The sequence below is a fragment of the Stylophora pistillata genome, chromosome 2, assembly GCF_964205215.1.
Source record: "Stylophora pistillata chromosome 2, jaStyPist1.2, whole genome shotgun sequence".
Lineage (NCBI taxonomy): Eukaryota > Metazoa > Cnidaria > Anthozoa > Scleractinia > Pocilloporidae > Stylophora > Stylophora pistillata.
Genome location: NC_142520.1, coordinates 26,790,030 through 26,809,314, shown reverse-complemented (window position 1 = coordinate 26,809,314; position 19,285 = coordinate 26,790,030). Strand labels below are relative to the sequence as shown.

The 19,285-nt window shown below is 39.8% G+C and overlaps 1 protein-coding gene across 1 annotated transcript; it reads right to left on the bottom strand.

The window, feature by feature from the left end:
- Positions 1 to 2,693: 2,693 nt before the first annotated feature.
- LOC111344323 (uncharacterized) lies at positions 2,694 to 16,085 on the bottom strand. Its single transcript, XM_022951550.2, has 6 exons — positions 15,878 to 16,085; positions 12,006 to 12,301; positions 11,262 to 11,376; positions 10,825 to 10,953; positions 3,773 to 4,018; positions 2,694 to 3,380 (listed from the first exon to the last, which is right to left on the bottom strand). The coding sequence occupies exons 1-6, from the start codon at positions 15,954 to 15,956 to the stop codon at positions 3,052 to 3,054; spliced, it is 1,194 nt and encodes a 397-aa protein (XP_022807285.1). The 5' UTR covers positions 15,957 to 16,085; the 3' UTR covers positions 2,694 to 3,051.
- Between the last annotated feature and the right edge of the window lie 3,200 nt (positions 16,086 to 19,285).

The window sequence follows — 19,285 nt, the reverse complement described above, 5'->3', positions numbered from 1 at the left end:
AAAGCTACTGTAGTCGGTAGGATATCAACCAGAAATATCAGCTATTTTGAAACTGATCAATATTGGAAACGTCCTTTTTACCACAGGTGGTACTGAGTAATGTCACAATCTGATTGGCCAATTTTCTGTTGTCGATAAGAGTACAGACAACGCTGCTCGCGTCAACGTGTCACACAATACCTTTATCAACTCTCAAACATGGATTAAATGGACATTTTGACATCGATATTGTGATAAATTCTGCGGTAGAGGCTGCACCTCGTGCGTCCATAACACTTTGACTACTGTGCTGACGAACATAATTGTCGAAAAGGGTTCAGACCATGCTAAACCACTGTCGATTTATAAAAGTCATTTCGCCTTTATTGGCCACCCAAATATTTCAATTTCTCGTTGCCATGTTCCCACCAATAACGTAGTTCGATTTTCTGCCTTTAAAAGCACACAAAACCCACAATTCCTCTATTCGCTCCGACGAAGGGCTAACGCTCGAAACGTCAGCTTTTGTAATCGTTACGGTGACCAATTTACCATTTGAACTTTGTTGCTATATCCAAATTATTTCGTTACCCCCACCGACGCAGCTCCAAACAGTTTCTTAAGAAACTATCAGCCTTTATTTACATTTAAGTTTACTTTCAACATTTAACGTTCCAAGGCATATTGGCACATCCACCAAATTTGTCTGAGTTGAATTGGATGACCGTCACTGTGGGTCCTTTCCATCATAGTTCTTGTGAGAAAATTGCTGCAGCCCATCCTTCATTCTTGGCATTCCAGTATCTCAGCCTGGATCCATGAGAATTGGACTCAAATATAATCCAAGATATTTACAATCAATCATTTAGAGAGGGGTGTGTGCCTGACACCTTAAAACAGTCAATTATCTCACCAGTCTGTTAAGTTTGTCCCCATCAAGACATTAAATCAGATTTGAGACCGATTACCCTCGCTAGCTGATTGGGAAAAGTACTGGAAGGGTTTACAAACAAGAAAATTTTAGGACAGTTGTCCGATACTATTGATCCACACGGCATAGGTTACAGTGCATGAATTGATTTATTTAATGCAAGCTATACATGTAGCTATTGATTCAGGAAACTGTTTTGTTCGGAATTTTTTTGCAGATATTACTATAGGATTTGACACCATAGATCACTCAGTATTACTAGATGAGATCCGATCGTTTGATATTGATCAAACCTTATTTTTCCGGACACACTCCTTCCTTACTAACCGAACACAAGCTGTGCGTGTTGGCTCCTCCTTGCTGCCATGGAAACAAGTCAATTGTGGTGTACCACAGGGAACAAAACCTGGATAACGCTCTTTGCTGTTATGATAAACAAGCTGCTTGGGAATCGGCATATGCGTAAAAAGTATGTCGATGACACCACCACATTTGAAAGTGTTCCAAGAGACTCTATTAGTATGCTAGATGTAGTTGTCAGAGAAATCCATGATTATTGTATAGAACACAAGATGAAACTAAGTTTTAAAAATGTAAAGAAATGTAGGTCAATTTCATGAAGAATTCGATTACCGCAATGCGACCTATAAGTGTTGATAACCAAGAAGTAGAGCGAGTAAGAACGTATAAGCTTTTAGGAGTTATAATTAGCGATGGCCTTTGATGGAACACTCACGTTGAATATGTAATTGCCAAGGCAGCCAAGAGATTATACGCGCTAAGGTAGTTGAAGCGCACAAGAGTCATGCCAGAAGATCTAGACATGCTCTAGGTTTACACATGTAATGTTAGATCGATCTTAGAGTATCCTTCGCAAGTGTGGCAAGATATCCTTGCATACCTCTCTGACGCTATTTCGAATCTATACATCGAAGAGCTTTAAGAATATTTCCCAACGCTAGTTATCAAAAAGCCCTAGATCAAGCAAATTTGAAATCGTTAGTCGATCGCAGGACACTTATATGTAAAAAAATGATAGCGGATATGAGGAATGAGAGCCACCCTATATCCTTCTTAGCTAAAATAAGAGTGTGAATGAAGAAATTAAAAGGAGAAGAGTCCTTGGGTGAAAGTAAAAAAAGGGAGCCTGGTTGTCAGCGCAAAAAACTAAAGAAATTCGACGTGTAATGGCGAAAGAATCTCACCGAAACAGTAAAGGCTCGTGGTTTAGGTAATCTTCGCTGCTTTCACTCGATTTCCAACCACAGTTTTACTACGGCTTGCTAAGGCCGCTTTTAAGTTGAAAAAAAAAAGAAAGGAGAGTTGGAATCAAAATTGAAACTTGCCGTCCAGCAGAATTGAACTAATGGTCTGTTACGGGTAACTGTAAGATAATTACCTGTGTATTAGATCTAGTTTCCCTCGGTCACGACTAAACACGTCGAATGAAGCCATTGATTATTTTACCAAACGATGTCGATTGTTTCATTCAACTTGCAATTTAAGAAGAGAAGAAAAAAAAATGCAAGAGACGTTTTATCAATTATTTACCTCTCGACCGTTTTTAAAGTGAAGTGGGTTGCATGGTAATGGATGGAAATTCTGGTAAAGATGGATTCGGTACTACCATTTTGGCAAAGCTTGGGCTGGGTTCTTTGCCCACCCCAGAACCTCAATAATACGAGGTTACTCTAGGAGAGTGAAGGGAAACTGAGGTTGCTGAATATCGAGAATTCTTCTTTCGTATAATAAAAAGTGTCAAAATTTAATATTTCCGATGAGAGACTGTAAGCACAAAGTCTTTATTCACTGAACAATCAGTTATGTAATCGAATCAAGTTTTTCATTAGGTCTTACTCAATAGTAATTTAGTGATTACTTACCCTACACTAAGACAGCATTTTAAAGCAAGTAAACATGAGTCAAAATAACTTCAAGTACATCATGCGCGCGATGTAGTCATACTGTAATAAGTGGAAATACAGATTCACATGCATAATTTGACCACCTGCAAATTGATTTAAATGCACATTGAAGTTCTATTTATAAAGGTGTTTATGCTTGTACTGCAAAACGATTACATCAGTGCACTAAATTGTCTGCTAATGAATCTTTTAATGTCATGAACGATGACATTTTCTTTAAGGTAAAACTTCGTAGAATACTTCGATGTTAGTGGGAGAAAACTTAATGGTGCCGGCAAAAAATGGACAGTCCTTATGTGAATATCTTGGGGGAGGGGTGTACCTGCATCCACAGTGGGTGAAGGAGTCATTCTTGTTGACAGCGTCATTCGCGACACGGATATCTGCATAACCGAACGAGGGTCCAAGAGAGGGACAGTTTCTCATAGAGCAGAAACCTCTGTGTTTGTGTTGTGAGAGTTTCACGGGAGCGTATCCATTGATGTTGTGGAGTGAGAAGATAAAGGCCTTACTGGCTAAAACACAACTGCATCTGTTGCCTGCAGCTAAAGCATACACGTTGAATTTAACTCAACTAAGACGGCATTAAAATCTATTATAAGAATTAGGTAAAGGGGTAATCGAAGTTTTTTAATGATCCATTTTTTTTTACTCAAATAATAGTGAAATCGAAATCTCACATGTTGAATTGTACACTATTGTATGCTAAGTGAACGAGTTTCAGTGTAACTGGCTAGACCTGATGTTCACTGTCTCTGTCATTGAGAAAGGTGCCTAAAGGTTGGCTCTGATTATTGGAGAGACAAAAGAGAATTAAAAAATCAATTAGTTGTGGATAGTACGGAAATGCGATAGGATCTTGGAAGCGTCCATGGTAATTTCTAATCGACGGGTGGCTACAAGTATACGTCTAGTGCAGTTTAGTTTGAATACTTACCGTTCCAAGATACATTGGTATATCCACCAAAAATATGAGAATTGACTTGGATGATCGTCACTGTGGGTCCTTTTCCATCACAATTGTTGTGAAATGTCGCTGCAGCCCATCCGTCTGTCTTGGCATGCCAGCATCTCAAAAATACACTGCGGTTTAAATCCATGAGAACAGGACTCAAGTACGATACCAGCACTCCTAGGTACTTGTCACGGTCAAGACCGCTTAGGATACTGGAAGCGTTCAGGGCTGTTTATGAAATCAAATCAGTGACAGTTCTGTTTAAGAACTTCCTCCAACTTCCTCCAACTTGGGGATAAAAACTATAAACAACTATATCAATCCATGAAGATAGATTGAGTTCGCGCCAGTCCAAAACCGTGCAGCCCTTAGTTGTAAATTTTAAGGTTTTGTTTTCACCATTCTTTCTGTTTCAGTCAGGGAATGTTAAGTCTAAGTTAGACAATCCAACTTTGGAAGCTTATCCTTTGCCTTTACTCAATTAAATATCTCCGGCAGTCTGATGTCGTACCGCCTCTTTATAAAATTGTAGGACCATTTTTAATTCAAGCTCATTTAGTTTTGAAATAAATGTCACTGAGGAGATTTTACGAAGATTTGAGAACCCTTTGAAACTTTGGAAAGCGGTTCTTTCGTAAAGAAAGTCATCAGAGCCTCACTGAAGGGCAAATCTTATTCTCGTTGTTTCGACAATACAAAATTATGTTTTAACCAAAAAAAGCAAAACCACAGCGACAGAAAAACTCATTGGTCCGAAATCTGCGAGCGCTGAACAACGACCCTCTTTCTCTCACGACCTATTTGAATATATTTAGTAAAATTGAAATAAAAGCGTGCGGTATTGCTCGGCCTTCCCAACGGACAGCGCCACGCCAATCAATAGGCGTTCGTCGGAACATCCACTCCCTCGAACTGGTCTGTGTACTGTTCCTCTTCAGATCTCTAATGGGCACAATTTCGTGATCGGTCGCACGTAGTCTTTACCTCCTGTTCTAACACGCGCAACTCTGACCTTTCCGTCAGGGCCAGAATAAACCTCTTGTATTCGACCCAATGGTCAATACCCTCGTAGATTGCTAGGATCCACCACCAGGACTACATCACCGGATACAAGGCTACGTTTCTCTTCAACCCATTTGTTTCGAGTGTTTAGGGTCCACAGGTATTCCCTCATCACTCTTTTCCAGCACTTCTTGATAAGATCTTGAACGAACCGCCATCGATTTTTGGGATTGAATACAATCTCGTCAGCGACTTTGGGTGCAAGTTGCTCACCCATTTGCCCGTAAAGAAAGTGGTTCGGTGTAAAAACGTTCTCGTCGTCGGGATCGCTGCTACAGAAACTGAGGGGGCAGGAATTTAAGATTCCTTCTACTTCGACCACGGCGGTCAATAGCTCTTCATCCGTAGTCCTGGATTCTCCAAGGATCGCGCGTAAAGCTTTCTTAGCTAACTTGATCAGGGCTTCGAAAATTCCTCCCTGATGCGATCCACCAGGGGCGTTAAATCACCACTGTATTCCCTCATGAGATGCCTGTTCTTTGACCGGAGTTTGATCCAACGTTGAGACTAGCACTCGTAACTCTCTTTCAGCTGACGTGAGGTTCGTGCCATTGTCGCTAATCATCACTTCCAGTTTTCCACGTCTAGCGACCGTTCTGGAAAACGCGTTAAGAAAGCTGGCTGTGTCTATTGAGTAAGCTATTTCTAGATGAACTGCTCTTGAACTGGCACAGGTAAACAGGCATAGATAACGGTTTGCAGTCCCCTTCTTGTCAGCTTAACGACGGAGGGGCCAGCAAAATAGACTCCACAATGACCAAAACATCGCAAGGATGTGCCGAGTCAAGATCTAGGTAGGGATGACATGATTTGTTCTCCTCTGCGTCTTCTTCCAAGTTTGCAGACATTACACTCTTGTTTCCATCGCTTAATTTCTTCTCTCCCATTAACAATCCAGTATTTCTGTCGTAACTCAGCAAGCGTAAAGTTCACTCCGAGGTTATGATGACCTTGATCATGAATGTGGGCGATGACAAGTTTTGAAATGTGATGTTTCTTCGGTGATATGACAGGATGTTTAGCATCGTAAGGGAGGTTGGACATTTCTAGCCTCCCACCCGCACGTAAGATTCCAGCACCGTCCACAAACGGCGACAATCTCCAGAACAGACTGCTTCTCAATACACTCCCTCCTCCTCTTAAGGTTGACAATTCCTCCAAAAAGCGTTCTCTTTGAGTTCTCGAATCCAGTACTTTTCTGCATTCCTGATTTCTTTCGGTTCTAGGACCTTCCCCAGTGGATCGTTTTGCTCGTTTCCGGTTTTCTGGCTTTTCTGAAGTCTTGCTTTTTTACTTTTGAAGATAAATCTCAAGATCCAAGCTGTAACTCCTAAAAATCGGCGCAAGGAAGAAAACCTCTCGATATCAAACAAGGGCAAGCCCTTCTTGCTTTAAAACGTGAGGTTGACCTTTGTCAGCTCTCTTTTACTTCCCTCACTGCAATCATTCGAAAGGGGGCGACTTTCTAAAGGCCAGGATGTCTTCCCCTCGTGTAGGAAGGCAGGTCCCTGGAACCAGCGACTTCCGGCGGATAGGTTTCGTAGATCCAGACCTCTTGTGGCGTCGTCAGCGGGGTTTTGGTCTCCTGGTACGTGTGGCCACACAGCTGGGTCTGATTTCCGTTGAATTTCGGCTACTCGATTAGCAACAAACGATTTCAGTAGTCTTGAGTTGCCCTGGATCCAGTAGATTACATCCATACTGTCCGTCCACAGGGTGTGTTGAATTATTGGAATTTCAAGCTTCTCAGAGACCGTTTCAGCAAGCCGCACTCCGAGTACTGCTGCTATTAACTCAAGGCGTGGGACGCTGACCAGTTTGATCGGTGTTACTCTCGCTTTGGCTGTTACTAGGGCAACTGAGATCTGACCATTCACGTGTCTGTATCTGACGTAGCTTACTGCGGCATATGCTAGTCGCGACGCGTCAAAGAATGTATGAAGCGAAACGTTTTCCACTGCTTCCTCGTGGTGTCGATAGCAACGTGGGATTTTGACCTGTGAAGCTTCGGCAACTGTTCGGCCCATCGGTGAGTGCTCAACTTTAAATCGTCAGGAAACTCTTCGTCCCACTCAACACCTCACAACCAGGCTTCTTTTAAAGCCATCTTAGCCCTGATGATGTATGGTGCCAAGAACTGCAAAAGATCAAACAGTGTAGCAATGCGGCTTAACAGGCCTCGCTTCGTGTAGAAGGACAGGTTGATTCCTTTGACAATAAACGTGAAAACATCTTCACTCACATTCCAGTGGACTCCTAATGTTTTGATACCCGGTAATTCTGATTCGTCAAGCTTTATGCCCGTTGCCTGATCCTCTTGTGGGATTCCTTCTAAAACCTCTGTTCGATTACTACACCACTTTTGGGCATGGAAACCAGCGTCACCCAGAACCTTTATCAAGTCTTCACGGATGAGAACGGCGTCTTTCACAGTTTCTTCTGAGTGTAGGATACCGTCCTTGTACATATCTCGGAGCAAGACTATAGCGGCTGCTGGGTGGTCCTCTTTGAAATCTAGGGCGTGGCTGCGGATCACGAACTGGGCAAGGTAAGGGGATGCTCTGTCTCCAAAGGTTAGACGGACTGCTTCATAGACATCGATAGGTTTTGCGGGATCGAGATATCTCCATAACAGTCTGCGATACTTGCGGTCTTTCTCAGCGAGGACAACTTGAGAAAAAATTTTCTTGATGTCTGCTACTAGAGCGACGCGTCCTATTCTAAATCGGAGCAGTACCTGCAGGACATCTCGTTGAAGTTTAATCCCGGTGAGCATCGCTTCATCTAAGGAGACCCCTTGCATCGTGCCGCCGAGTCAAATACCATGCGTACTTTGGTAGTCTCTCTATCTTCTCTAATACGTGGAAAGTGTGGAAGGTATCAGGCTTGGACCGTCCTCTGCTTCATTAGGTTCCAACTTCCGCACGTAGCCCTTCTAGACATTGGCGTTCATTGCGTCCTTGTAACGACTCGCAACTTCCGGTTTCTTGAGGAGGGTTTTCTCCAGACAAAGCAAACGTTTCTCCGCTTCTTATCGATTATCAGGTAAGGAGGGGGTCTCTTCTTTCCAAGGAATGGCTACTTCGTAACGGCCCCCAGTCCATTTTCTTGAATTTTCAACCTTAGACATAGCTAAGATCTCCTCCTGGTTCAACTGATTGTCGTCAGAGTTTCTAACTCCAAGAGAGTCGATCTCCCACATTTCCCGTAGTTTTTCATCTAGACGGACTTCATGCAAGGTCTGGATACGAAAGTTTCTGGCGTAGGTTATCCTCTTTGCTGAACGAATGGAGGGTAAACGTCCGACATAAGTCCATCCCAATGGCGTTTTTCTTGCCACGGGCGTTCCAATTGGGCCGTAACATTCTCTTAATGCTAGCGTAAGTTCAGGATGATCTGATTCAATTAGAGTGTCGATCGTTTTCCTTCCAGGGGCTTTAGGAAATGGGATGTTCTTAAGGTGTTCCCATTTAATCTTGTGTTCATTCCAGTCTGGAATAGACAAGTCTTGACACATTTCATTCAGTGTCCATGCTTCCACAATAGCTTGAGCCTCCCCATCGATACTCTTTATCGTCAGCGAAACAGTCTTACCCGTAAGAGGAATACAACTGTCTGTCAAGGTTGTCAATGTGGGGGTTTGTGCTTTAGCCTTGAGGTCAAGGGCTGTCGCGATGTCATCTCGAACGTAGGTTGAATCTGACCCGTCGTCTAGGAAGGCATTCACTTGGACGCGCTGACCTTCTGAACCTATAAGCCAGACAGGAACCGTTCGCAATACAACATCCCCGGCGAGTTCAGAGTCGCTGAAGGCATTTCGTGTTTCTACAGCAGCGTCTACGCGTTCAGGTGGATTAGATCGACGTTCGAACTGTAGATGGAAGTGATGTTGCCTCTACAATCATTGATACCAGAGCGACTATTTTCCGGAAAATTCTTCCCTTGATGGCCTGATTTTAAGCAGCAATAACAAAGTTCGTTCTTTTTTGCGATTTCCCATCTACTCGCAGTGGATATTTCACTCCAATTCTTGCATGAGGTTACTTCGTGAGGAACCTGGCAGACAACACACTTGGGTGTGGGTTTTCTTGTAGCGTTGTGAACTGCTACTTTCTCACGCTTGTTTTTCCTTGTCTCGGTATTACTCTCTGTCTTTTTCTTTGTTTTCTCTTTAATTTCTCCGACTTCCGTAAGATGACAACTTGCTTCTGTAACCATTTAGAAAATAGGGATAGTCCATCCTTCCTGGGCCTCCTGTGTAACCATTCTTGGTACGTGATAAGAAGAGACTCTGCCAACTTTTGTTGTACCACAATGTAAAGTGCAGATACTCCTGCTTGCTCTTGATGTTGGTCGCTATCCTCAAGCTTAGCCACAATGTCAATTAAACGATCCGAGAAAATCTCCAACTCCTTCAAATTAGCCTCCTCGACAGGAGACGCGTGCAAAATGGCTTCGAGGTAACGTTGCAGAAGTCGCTCTTCACCTCCATTTTTCTGATCAAGTTTCTGCAGGGCAGTTTGGTAGTGTTTAGATGTGTAGCCTAACCGTTCTACAACTCGTAATGGCTTGCCAGTTAGGGAATTTTTCAACATCATCATCTTGGTTTTAGCTGGGGCTTTCATCCGATCCACAAATATTTCAAACTGCGCTTTCCAATCGTGATAAAGGTTTTTATCTCCACTGAAGACGGTTAAAGCGGGTTTTTTAATTCCTTTAAACAATCTATCGAAATCTTTCGAGTCGAGTCCGTCTTCGCTTGGTTCGTTTTCTTCATTTCCTTTAGTTTCTTCCGGGTCAAAGTCTTTAACGACGAGTTTAGGAGTTAACTTCTTCCCTTTGGAAAGTACCGAATTTGACAATTATTTGATGAACTTCTGTGTTGATTTAACCCCTTTCGAATCATCGGACGATTCCAAAGTCTGACTTCCTTTGTCATCAACTTCGCTAACTACATCAGTGGCCACGGAAGATTCTTCGCTTACGCGTGACGATTCATCTGTACAGCTTTCTAAATACTCTTCACTAGAGTCAACGATATCCTCCACTTCGTCTCGCAAATTGTCTAACCATTCTTCTGACTCTGCTCGTTTAGTCACATCATCGCTTTGTAAGGTAATTACGTCTTCCTTTGTTTTGCTCGCATCTTGTAATGCTTGAAGAATTCTTACCTTTACAGTTCGTAGCACCGTTTTGCTACCGTTCTTGCTAATATTATCCTTAGCTTTCTTTGAATTCTTCGTTACGACTCCTTTGAACGGTGCCCTCCTTCGAAGAAGATATTCGATTTGCCTGGAAGTCCATGTTTCGATTTCTACCTTGTCGATTTCCGAGGGCGTTTTGAATCCGCCATCGACTCCGTCTTTAAACGCCAATCGAAGGAAACGACCATACTAAATCCGGCTCGAAGGACCAAAATGTGTTTCGACAGGACCAAATTATGTTTTAAACGAAAAAAGTGAAACCACAGCGACAGAAAAACTCATTGTCCAAAATCTGCGAGCGCTGAACAACGACTCTCTTTCTCTCACGACCTATTTGAATATATTTAGTAAAATTAAAATAAAAGCATGCGGTATTGCTCGGCCTTCCCAACGGACAGCGCCATGCTAATCAAAAGGCGTTCGTCGGAACACTCTTAACTCTTTCTATTTAATGAATTTAATGATCATTGAACAATAAGGGAGAAAATATCGCTATTTGTGATCTACAGATAATCTATTTAAAACGCCAACTTTTAAAACGGCACTTAAGACTTACCTTTTTCGTCGCCACTTCCGTGATGAGTAATGTCACCTTTGTAGTTTAAGTGTTTTAAATTTTATTGTTGTTATTGATAATTTGTCATTGTTATTATTTTTACTATTTATTGTAAGCGCATTGAGATTCTTAAATGCGTATTAAGAACGTTCATTATTATTATTATTATTATTTATGTGTATTCGCTATTTCAAGAGCATTGGTAAACTCACCAATTTGTCTGCATGTTTCTCCATTTCTATAATAGGTTGGCTTACAGGTGCATATGTAGGATCCCACAGTATTTGCACAATGAGTTTTGACATCGCAAGTGTGTGAGTCCTCGGCGCATTCATCAATGTCTGGAGACGAAGGGAGGGGAAGCATCAGGTTTTATAGGCTTTTACAAGCTCAAAAAGAAAGTTAGTAAATAAATTAGCTTTCGTATAAAGCTCAGCGGATGAATTCGAAGTAGCACCAGCTGATAAAATACATGGAAAGGCATGAGATAAAATTTCAACAATTTCGCAAGAAGTGGATCCTGAGTCAGTGTTATGGCGAGTAAAATATAAAGCGCTATCATCTCATTGCGTCATGCTTCCATCATCAGCTGGCTGCTGACAGACTTGTCAAATTCACCTTACGACTTGTAATGTATAAGGTTTCTTACCGATTTCACAATGTTTCCCAGTGTACCCTTTCGTGCAAACGCACACATAACTGTTCTTCTCGTAATGTGCTGTGCATGTCCCCTTGTTTTGACAGGGCCAACTGATACATGGAGACTAGAGGGATAAACGACAAAACTTCAGTTTAGTGCTCGCCTCCCATTCTTAGCTTGTGGTTGAAGAGGATTAAAAGTTTTATCGAAGTTTTTGCCTGAGAAAATCTTTCAATTGCTAATGAATTAAAGCAAGTGAATGTTACGATCACTTGCTTGTCCTATATAGCTTAAGAGCACGTTACATAATGTGAATTATCAGTTGCGTGAGAAGTTGGCAGGAGAAAGACAATACCAACCCTGTCATAGTGCTTCTAAGATTTTAAAGGAATTAAGTAAGATCTTTTTCGGGATTTCCCGTTTGTTTTTTGTTTACTTGTTTCCAGGCCGAGAGCATCCTCGGAAACTGGAAAAAGTCTCGGTAACAAAGATTATGCATCACTTTATTTTATACTCGAACCAAAAATGATGTAAAGGTATTTGGAGCTTCTGGTCAGAGATCTATCAATTGTTACATTGCTCCATGTCTACTTGTTCAAGTCATTCACTCTGCAATATCTAAATGGCATAGGAAAAGCTAAGATTACATAGAGGCTTTAATACTTTTAGGATTTAAACATTCGTCTCATGTTAAGTCCAATTTTATTGTTAAAATTATTTTTATTACTGTGAAAATTTCGATTTCCAACTTACTGTGATACTAAAGTGATGGTGACTGTGATTGGCGACAAACTTTTCCGAGTTGTTGTAAATGTCCGATGGAAGTAATTCACACAGTAATTTACCAATGACATCTTGAAGTGCAGCCAGGTTGAAGGAGAAGCATAAAGGTATGTTGACACAAGCCAGTCCACACTCACTGCCTTTCATAACATAATCTGAACCAATGTTGCTGATGTTTAGGTAAGAAAACTTGTGAGCCTTAAATTTGGCATAAGCCATTCCTTTGTCTGTGCCTCGACTGAGAGTTTTACCCCGTACATCAACGACTGTTGTGGAGAAAAATGGAAATACAAAAACTAATATCAAAACCACAGACAAAAACCTTGAAAATTATCTGAATACACACACTATTCCTGGGTCCTCAAGATCTATGAACTCTATTCGAACCGAGAGGAGAAAAAATGTAATACTGCTATTTATTACACGACTCGTGCAGTCAAAGGGCCAATAACTAAAATCAGTCAATCAAAATGCCCTACTGCCGGTCCAATATTCTCTAAGTATTGGACCGGGCACTCTCCCGAATGGTCCCGAATGACACTGCACTTGTGTCCCTTTGAACTTCAGTCGTATCATAAATCTCTTATTAACCAAGCTTGCTCGGGACCGTACTGGAAGAATATCGGCCCTTGGTCTTTTTTGCACGGACCTCGCTGCGCTCGGTCCGTACTGTCAAGACCTCGGACCGATATTCTCTCAGTACGGCCCTCGTGCTTGGTTAATAAGATATATATATACTGGTGGGAATTATCTCACAAGAAATAGAACTACTACAACGGATTTTGCGTAATTGTTTTAGCTAGCTGAACGATTGGCTATCAGGTTTTTTATTAAAGCATGAAGTTCTCTAGCTACGGCTTTTCCAATGAAACTCTAAATATCTGTAACGAGGTATTCATATATCTGAGGCAGAAAGGTTTAAAATTAGATTATTTGTTGGGAACATAACAATTAAGCTCCTTGCTAAAGATAGTTTGCAAAGACAAACTCATTCCTCTGATAGTAGTCAAGAGAAGTTGAAGCTGATGTTCTGATATATTCTGTATTCATTTTCCCCAACAAACTGATTAGACCCTATGTAAAATTTCTAGAAACTGTGCTCTCTTGACTTGCTTTTGCCAGGCATTGAGTGCTAATATGGAGAGAAACCGTACTCTTTATAGCCTCATTCTATCTGCTGAAAAAAAACATCTTCACCTACAGAGGAGAGCGACATCGTTTGATGGTGTGGCAAATCTGAACGCAAAGTAAACAAAAAATAAGAAGCAAATGACGAAACTGCTGTTGGGGCGTTCACATGTGTGTATACGAAGTTCTCATTCTAGCTTCCGTGGGAGCTAACCTCCTTTCCTCATCATGGGCGAGTTCGAGGCTGGAAGTTATCGTTGAGAAGATCACAATCATCTCAAAAAAATACCAGGCAAACATGATAATCTGTTCTTTTTGTTTTGAAACAAGGCTTTTAAAAGACCTAGTGAGTATCGTTAAGTGGTATCAAGATATTAAAATCTAGGAATTATTTCCAAAATTAAAGAAACTGCTATGCACATACAAAAGACCCGTCAAATGACGATGTTTTGATTTTCATCCACTATTCTATCATCATAAGATGAGAGAAATTTTAAAAACAATTTATTTTTTTGGAAAGAATAACCTTTCGTGCCATTCAAGACATCATTTATTGTTGTCATGGAAACCTTATTTCGCTAAACTTAACCAAAATATAGAAGGTTGGATGCATGAATTGATGTTACACGATGGAAACCCCTCAGAATGGGATGTTATTTTCAACGATTTCCCATTCAAGATATGTATTATTCAATCTTCTAAAACGATATTTTATGCTACTCGCAGACATTGCTTATAGTTACTTTAAGTGAAGCTCAATTAGGAAACAATCGGCCTCTATTGCAGGTTTTTTATTCTCTTGTTTAAGTTTCTTCAATAAACACATTAGCTGCGGCATTTTTCGTGGCTGTTTTTCCCTTTTGATCGCCTTTTGTGATGAGGTTTTCTGCGTGCAAAGTTACTGCTGTGCAGTTCAAGAGAGGCTCGCAGAGATATTACAATGTTACACAAGGCTTTGTATATTTCTGCAGGGAAAGAAACTTACTTTATTAGAAAAAACACAGCTTGAAAGATAGAATTTCTTTCACTCTTTGTTTAGGAGTTAAAAACATGCGTAGATGTTTTCTAAATACTAATTAAAAAGTATGAATAATAGATGAGTGTTCTTTTCAGCATTCTATATAATTTTCTGTCGATATCAACTTTGCATATATAAAGATATATTTTGACCTTAAGAAAATAACACACCTTCTGTGAGGAACAATTGGGAGCATTTCTCATTTCTTTTAAGTATGAATAATTGAAACAGTTGTATTTAAATACTCGTGAAATTGGTGTTGTTAAAACCAAGAACGATAGGCGGTGCATCTCAAATTTTAGCAAGTTCAGTTTGAACAAATTCATTTGCTTGGGAAAAGCTTTATCGATGTGAAAAGCTTTATCAGATGCAAAAAGTCACCGTCCTTAGATAATTTATTCCAGTCTTGCGGTGAAAATATATATAACTTGATTCTTCTCTTTTTCTCTAGAAGTCACTGATGTCGTACGTTTTTGCTTTCTTTTCTCGTGTAAATCATGATTTATAAGCACAAGTTTATGTAAGCTCCACACAATAATCTGCAGAGTTTTTGATGATTATTAATAATAAAAATCAATTTTTTCTCCTACATCTCTGCAATTTTTATTTCACCCATCAGTTATCTGATGTACCAGTTGCATTGTTTAAAGGAACTCCTTCCAAACGAAGAGAAACTCGCCTGAAAAGTTGTTGACAAAAAAATTTGTACGATTTTCCTTATGGCCAGTTTCTAAAAAATATAGTTTGGCCACGAATTTTCTAATAAATTCTCCTAAATGTTCCGATCGTCTTTTTTCACAAGCTTCGAAAAGCTATTTTCTTTTAAGCCAAAAGCAAACATTGTCGAGCTGAGGTTCCTGCGAAGTTTAATTCATATTCCTAGTTGACGGTTTAAAATATTTTCTTCGCTTAAAATTTGTTTGATCAATACTTCGAAATTCTAGACATTAAAATGCTGTTCACCCTGATCGACTATTGCTTACTGAATTATCGCAGTCCTGTTAGTCATTTAAGACATGAGTCTGTCTAAACAGACTCATCTCGAAATCAAAAGGAGACTCGCCCAGTCGTATTCCTTTTGTCACCTAAAAACTTTAAATAGGTTCTAGTTCACCAATTTTGTTATCATTCGTCCAAGAAGGTTCTATTCTTGGCACCTTGTCCTTATTGCTAGGATCGTTTCAAGGAATATTACTGAGGTTGGCAAAAAGTCTAGAATAAAACCATAACATTTTATTAATGTTTATCGTGTATTGTTCTTTGAGTCTAAAAGCTTTCATTCGCGATTCATCACGTAAGAAAAATCAAGAGCAAAGGATTACACTTTGTCTTGAAACGTGTTTTAAGTCTACAGTTGTCTGATGAAATACAACATAAAAGTTTTAAAACTGGGCATTAACCCCTTCAAATATGGTGTGGACAAACTAAACCAAGCTAAGTTACCGTTGTTCGCTCAGAAACGTGCTTTAAAAAAGTCATCTTCTTCACATCCTTGTGATTTCAGTTTGGCTGTCAATCGAGAATAAGTCGACAATTTCTCTCACCTGGCAGCTTATATAGTCCAAATTTAAAGTCAAATTACCGAACTGAAACTATAATAGTAAACGAATCTGAACCGAAGTAATGGAAAGTTTGTGAATATAAATCAATACAAATAAGCTGTCCTCCACTATAGATACAGAGATAGGAAACATACCACGGTCTGCGAATGTCAAGCCACCAAACATGAGAAAAAGAAAAAGAAGCGAATGCACTGGAAAGTGACAGCGCTTCATTTCTAGACACAGATCAGGAGGAAAGTCCTCAATCCTTCTTCTTAGACTGGTTTACGTTGTAAAAGACATCGCAGTGACATACGACACGATGTTTTCACCATCCGTCAGTTTTTCTGTCTTGCAATTTAGTTCTTATTGACTAAAACGGCGACTTTTTACGTCATCCTTGTTAATAACTAATAATAGGGCTGTGAGACATAAAGGATGTCCACCTTATTAAAGTTGTCCCCTGGAACTGTTTACAAAGTTATTTCTGCGTTTGACGAATAAACTTTTAGTCTTTCGTAGTCTCGAGTTATTTTTTTAATCATTTTCTACAAAATATCCTTAGAATTCAAAAATGATAAAAGTATAAAGAAAAAGAAAAAAAAAAAAATAAAATAGGGTACATAGGAAAAGTTAAAGTTACTGCAGATTTTTATTACGATTTTTTTATTTCAAAACTTTCATTTTGGTTCCAGAGAATATCATTCCCCTGGATATGCAAATTATCATCTCTCAGTTAGACCTTACTATGATAGATAGCTATCATTTCTCCTTATGTGTACTGTCCTGAGGTCAAAACATTTCTGTAAGTTTAATAAACTAACTTTGCAAACACAAATTGAATTATTGAAGTGTTTTGTTCTTGCCGTTCGCCTAGAAATTACTAGTTACATAATTTTTGCCTCGCTTAGGCCTCCGACGTGTTTGAAGAAGAAAGAAAAGTCGTTTCAACCAAATAACAAATACAGTGCCGGACAAGAGCATGGTGATGCTAACCATAATATCGACGTTTATCACGTTATCGATTGTTTCGATATCCCAGAAGGTTATTGTTTTAATGGTCGATATTTCGTCAAACCCTTTGAAAACAAATACAGTGAGCGATATCGTCTTAGTATGCACTGAAACAGTGGATAGTGATAAAGGCGCGCTCTGATTGGTTGCTCAAACTCCGAATATCTTTTACTATTCATCTCCGCAAATGTTACGCCCCAAAATATTGTAATCGTTGCCTGTACAGGTAAGTGTACACTAAAACAACTTTTCACCGAAGTGTCAGTAACTAGTGGTGGATATTGCACTCACCTCGGCTTAGTAAATAATCACCCTACCTCGGCTTCGCTGAATAGTTTAATTATCTTACAGCTGGCAGCGCCCATGCCCCACATGGGAATGAATCATTCAATACATACTCACTCATACTGAGCTGTACACCTTGAAGTACGAATCGTTCGTATCTCTGATTGGACGAACGATGTATTCCCACAGTCGCTCACTTCCAATCTTTGACATGCGTCGTAAATAAAGATCGTTCGAGCGCACTTTCCACAGAATAACCTATAATTGTGTGAACATCGTGTTCTGATTGGTCACCTAAGCGGTCAAGATGAATAATCTTGCCCTCTCGGGATCGTCTGCTTTGATTCCGAGCCGGGAAAAATATTACGTGGAACAGACTTGTACCAGTTCCTTATTTGGAAGTAGAAGAGGGGTCGACATCAAGATTTGAAACTAAACCACTTTTAAATTACAAGGGTGACAGAAATTTTGAAAGCTCGAAAATTAATCTAAAGCTTTATTTGTTTTAGTTTTATAACCTTATGTTGCTTTGCACGTGAAGAGGCACAAACGTCTCACTCCGTAAAAGTGTTTCCTAAAAATAGTAAATGTGAGCTTTAAAAATGTTGTTACTCATGTGTCTTGGCTACATTCTATTGTCTTGGCTACATTTTATTGTCTTGTTTTGGATAATTCTTTCAAATTACATTATCTTACTTTTTTTTTTTGTGAAATTTGTCCTAGTAAGATGTCAGCGATCACGGATGATTTCGGTCAACCAACTACAGCATGAGAGACCAAACCCCTAAAGGACCAGATGGATGAAATTTATTTATTTTTGTTTATTTATTTACAAGATTTTCCGACAGGCAGGGACACCGCAACAGCTTTGCGCCAATCACTGCGGGCCCAGTAACCCACCCATCCCACCCCAGGGGTGGACATCTATCACACAGTAATCTCGTGCGTGGAAAATTAACGTCTCCTACCCCTAATCCAGCAGGAGACGGGACCTCCATATACCGTGCGCAATATAACATTGAATTTCTCTTTTCAGTGTCTTTCCAAAAACATTTAATATTTTGAAAGTATGATTTTCAGCTAGGTAACTTGGGATGCTACATACAGAGTTTTGTATAGGAACCACAAAACATAATATCTCAAAAAATTGAGCAAAGGGTATCAAGCCAAGAGAGCTAGATTCCTTTTACACACGAGAAGTGTTTTCAGCTTCAGTTGATGGACAAGGCAATACATTTGAGGAGGACCTCACCATCCTTTTCTTCACTCATCAAAGCATTTGACAGCATGGACTCCTGGAAAGATAGCAACACAAATTTTGCTTAGATGCCCAATTCAAAACATTTTCCTTTTATTACTTTAAATTGTTCTTACAGTGCACATACAAATAAGCAAGTGACTAGTAACTGGTGCACTTGTGATACAGAGTGTAACTTCCCATTCCATTAAGGGAGCTTCAGAGCTTCAGGCAGACACCTATGCTTGGACAACAAAGTTAATTACCGGTACTGAAAATTGTGAAAAGGTCAGCTACTAACTGACAGAAGATGTAATTTCAAGTACTGGGTATATTTACAATAAACATATTCATGAGCTGTAAGCCATGGATAAATGTGAGTAGTCTAACTTACGTAATCATGCTGTTAATCTTAGAGTAGATATTATGTCCTGCCAGCCCCAGAATTTCTCAGTAAACACTTAGTCTAGTAAATAATTGTGAAAAACTAAAAAACAAGGGCATTAAAACTGTAAATAATAATGTATAAAGCTATTTAAAGAGAGGATGTCATAAGAAAGTGCAAAAAGGCGTGCAACAACCCCAAAAGGTGTTGTGAGTAGTTTTTAGGTAACAGTTCCTTGATCTCATATTTTCAAGGAAATCTGAGAATAAATTATGTTACTGAATGAAGTATTTACAGATTTGATGAATTTATTTAAATAGTTTATTTTACTCGCTGAAATTCATGGATTACTGGAGACCCCAGCCAGACCGCACTGCAAGATTTTCCCATGCACTTTCATCCTTAGCAGTCAACCTCCACAGAAACAGCTGTATACTGGCCAACACTTACTGCTATCATTATGTCTTGTTTAGAGACAAATGGAAGTCTAGTTGACCTCAAAACACAGAGTTGTAATTTTTGTAATTTACGTTGGCACTGTTTTCACGATGATTATCATCATCAATATCTGTGATTAACATAACCATTCTTTATGACCTCGAGCAACATAGTAGCTTGTTATCATGCTCTAAGTAAACATCC

What these genes read in the sequence shown, in the direction of transcription:
- LOC111344323 (XM_022951550.2), bottom strand. Translation starts at nt 15,956, where the DNA reads ATGAAGCGCTGTCACTTTCCAGTGCATTCGCTTCTTTTTCTTTTTCTC. An exon ending in CTTGACATTCGCAGACCGTG is followed by an intron (nt 12,302 to 15,877) that starts GTATGTTTCCTA and finishes TCTCCACAACAG; the next exon opens with TCGTTGATGTACGGGGTAAA. An exon ending in TACCAATGTATCTTGGAACG is followed by an intron (nt 3,381 to 3,772) that starts GTAAGTATTCAA and finishes TGTATGCTTTAG; the next exon opens with CTGCAGGCAACAGATGCAGT.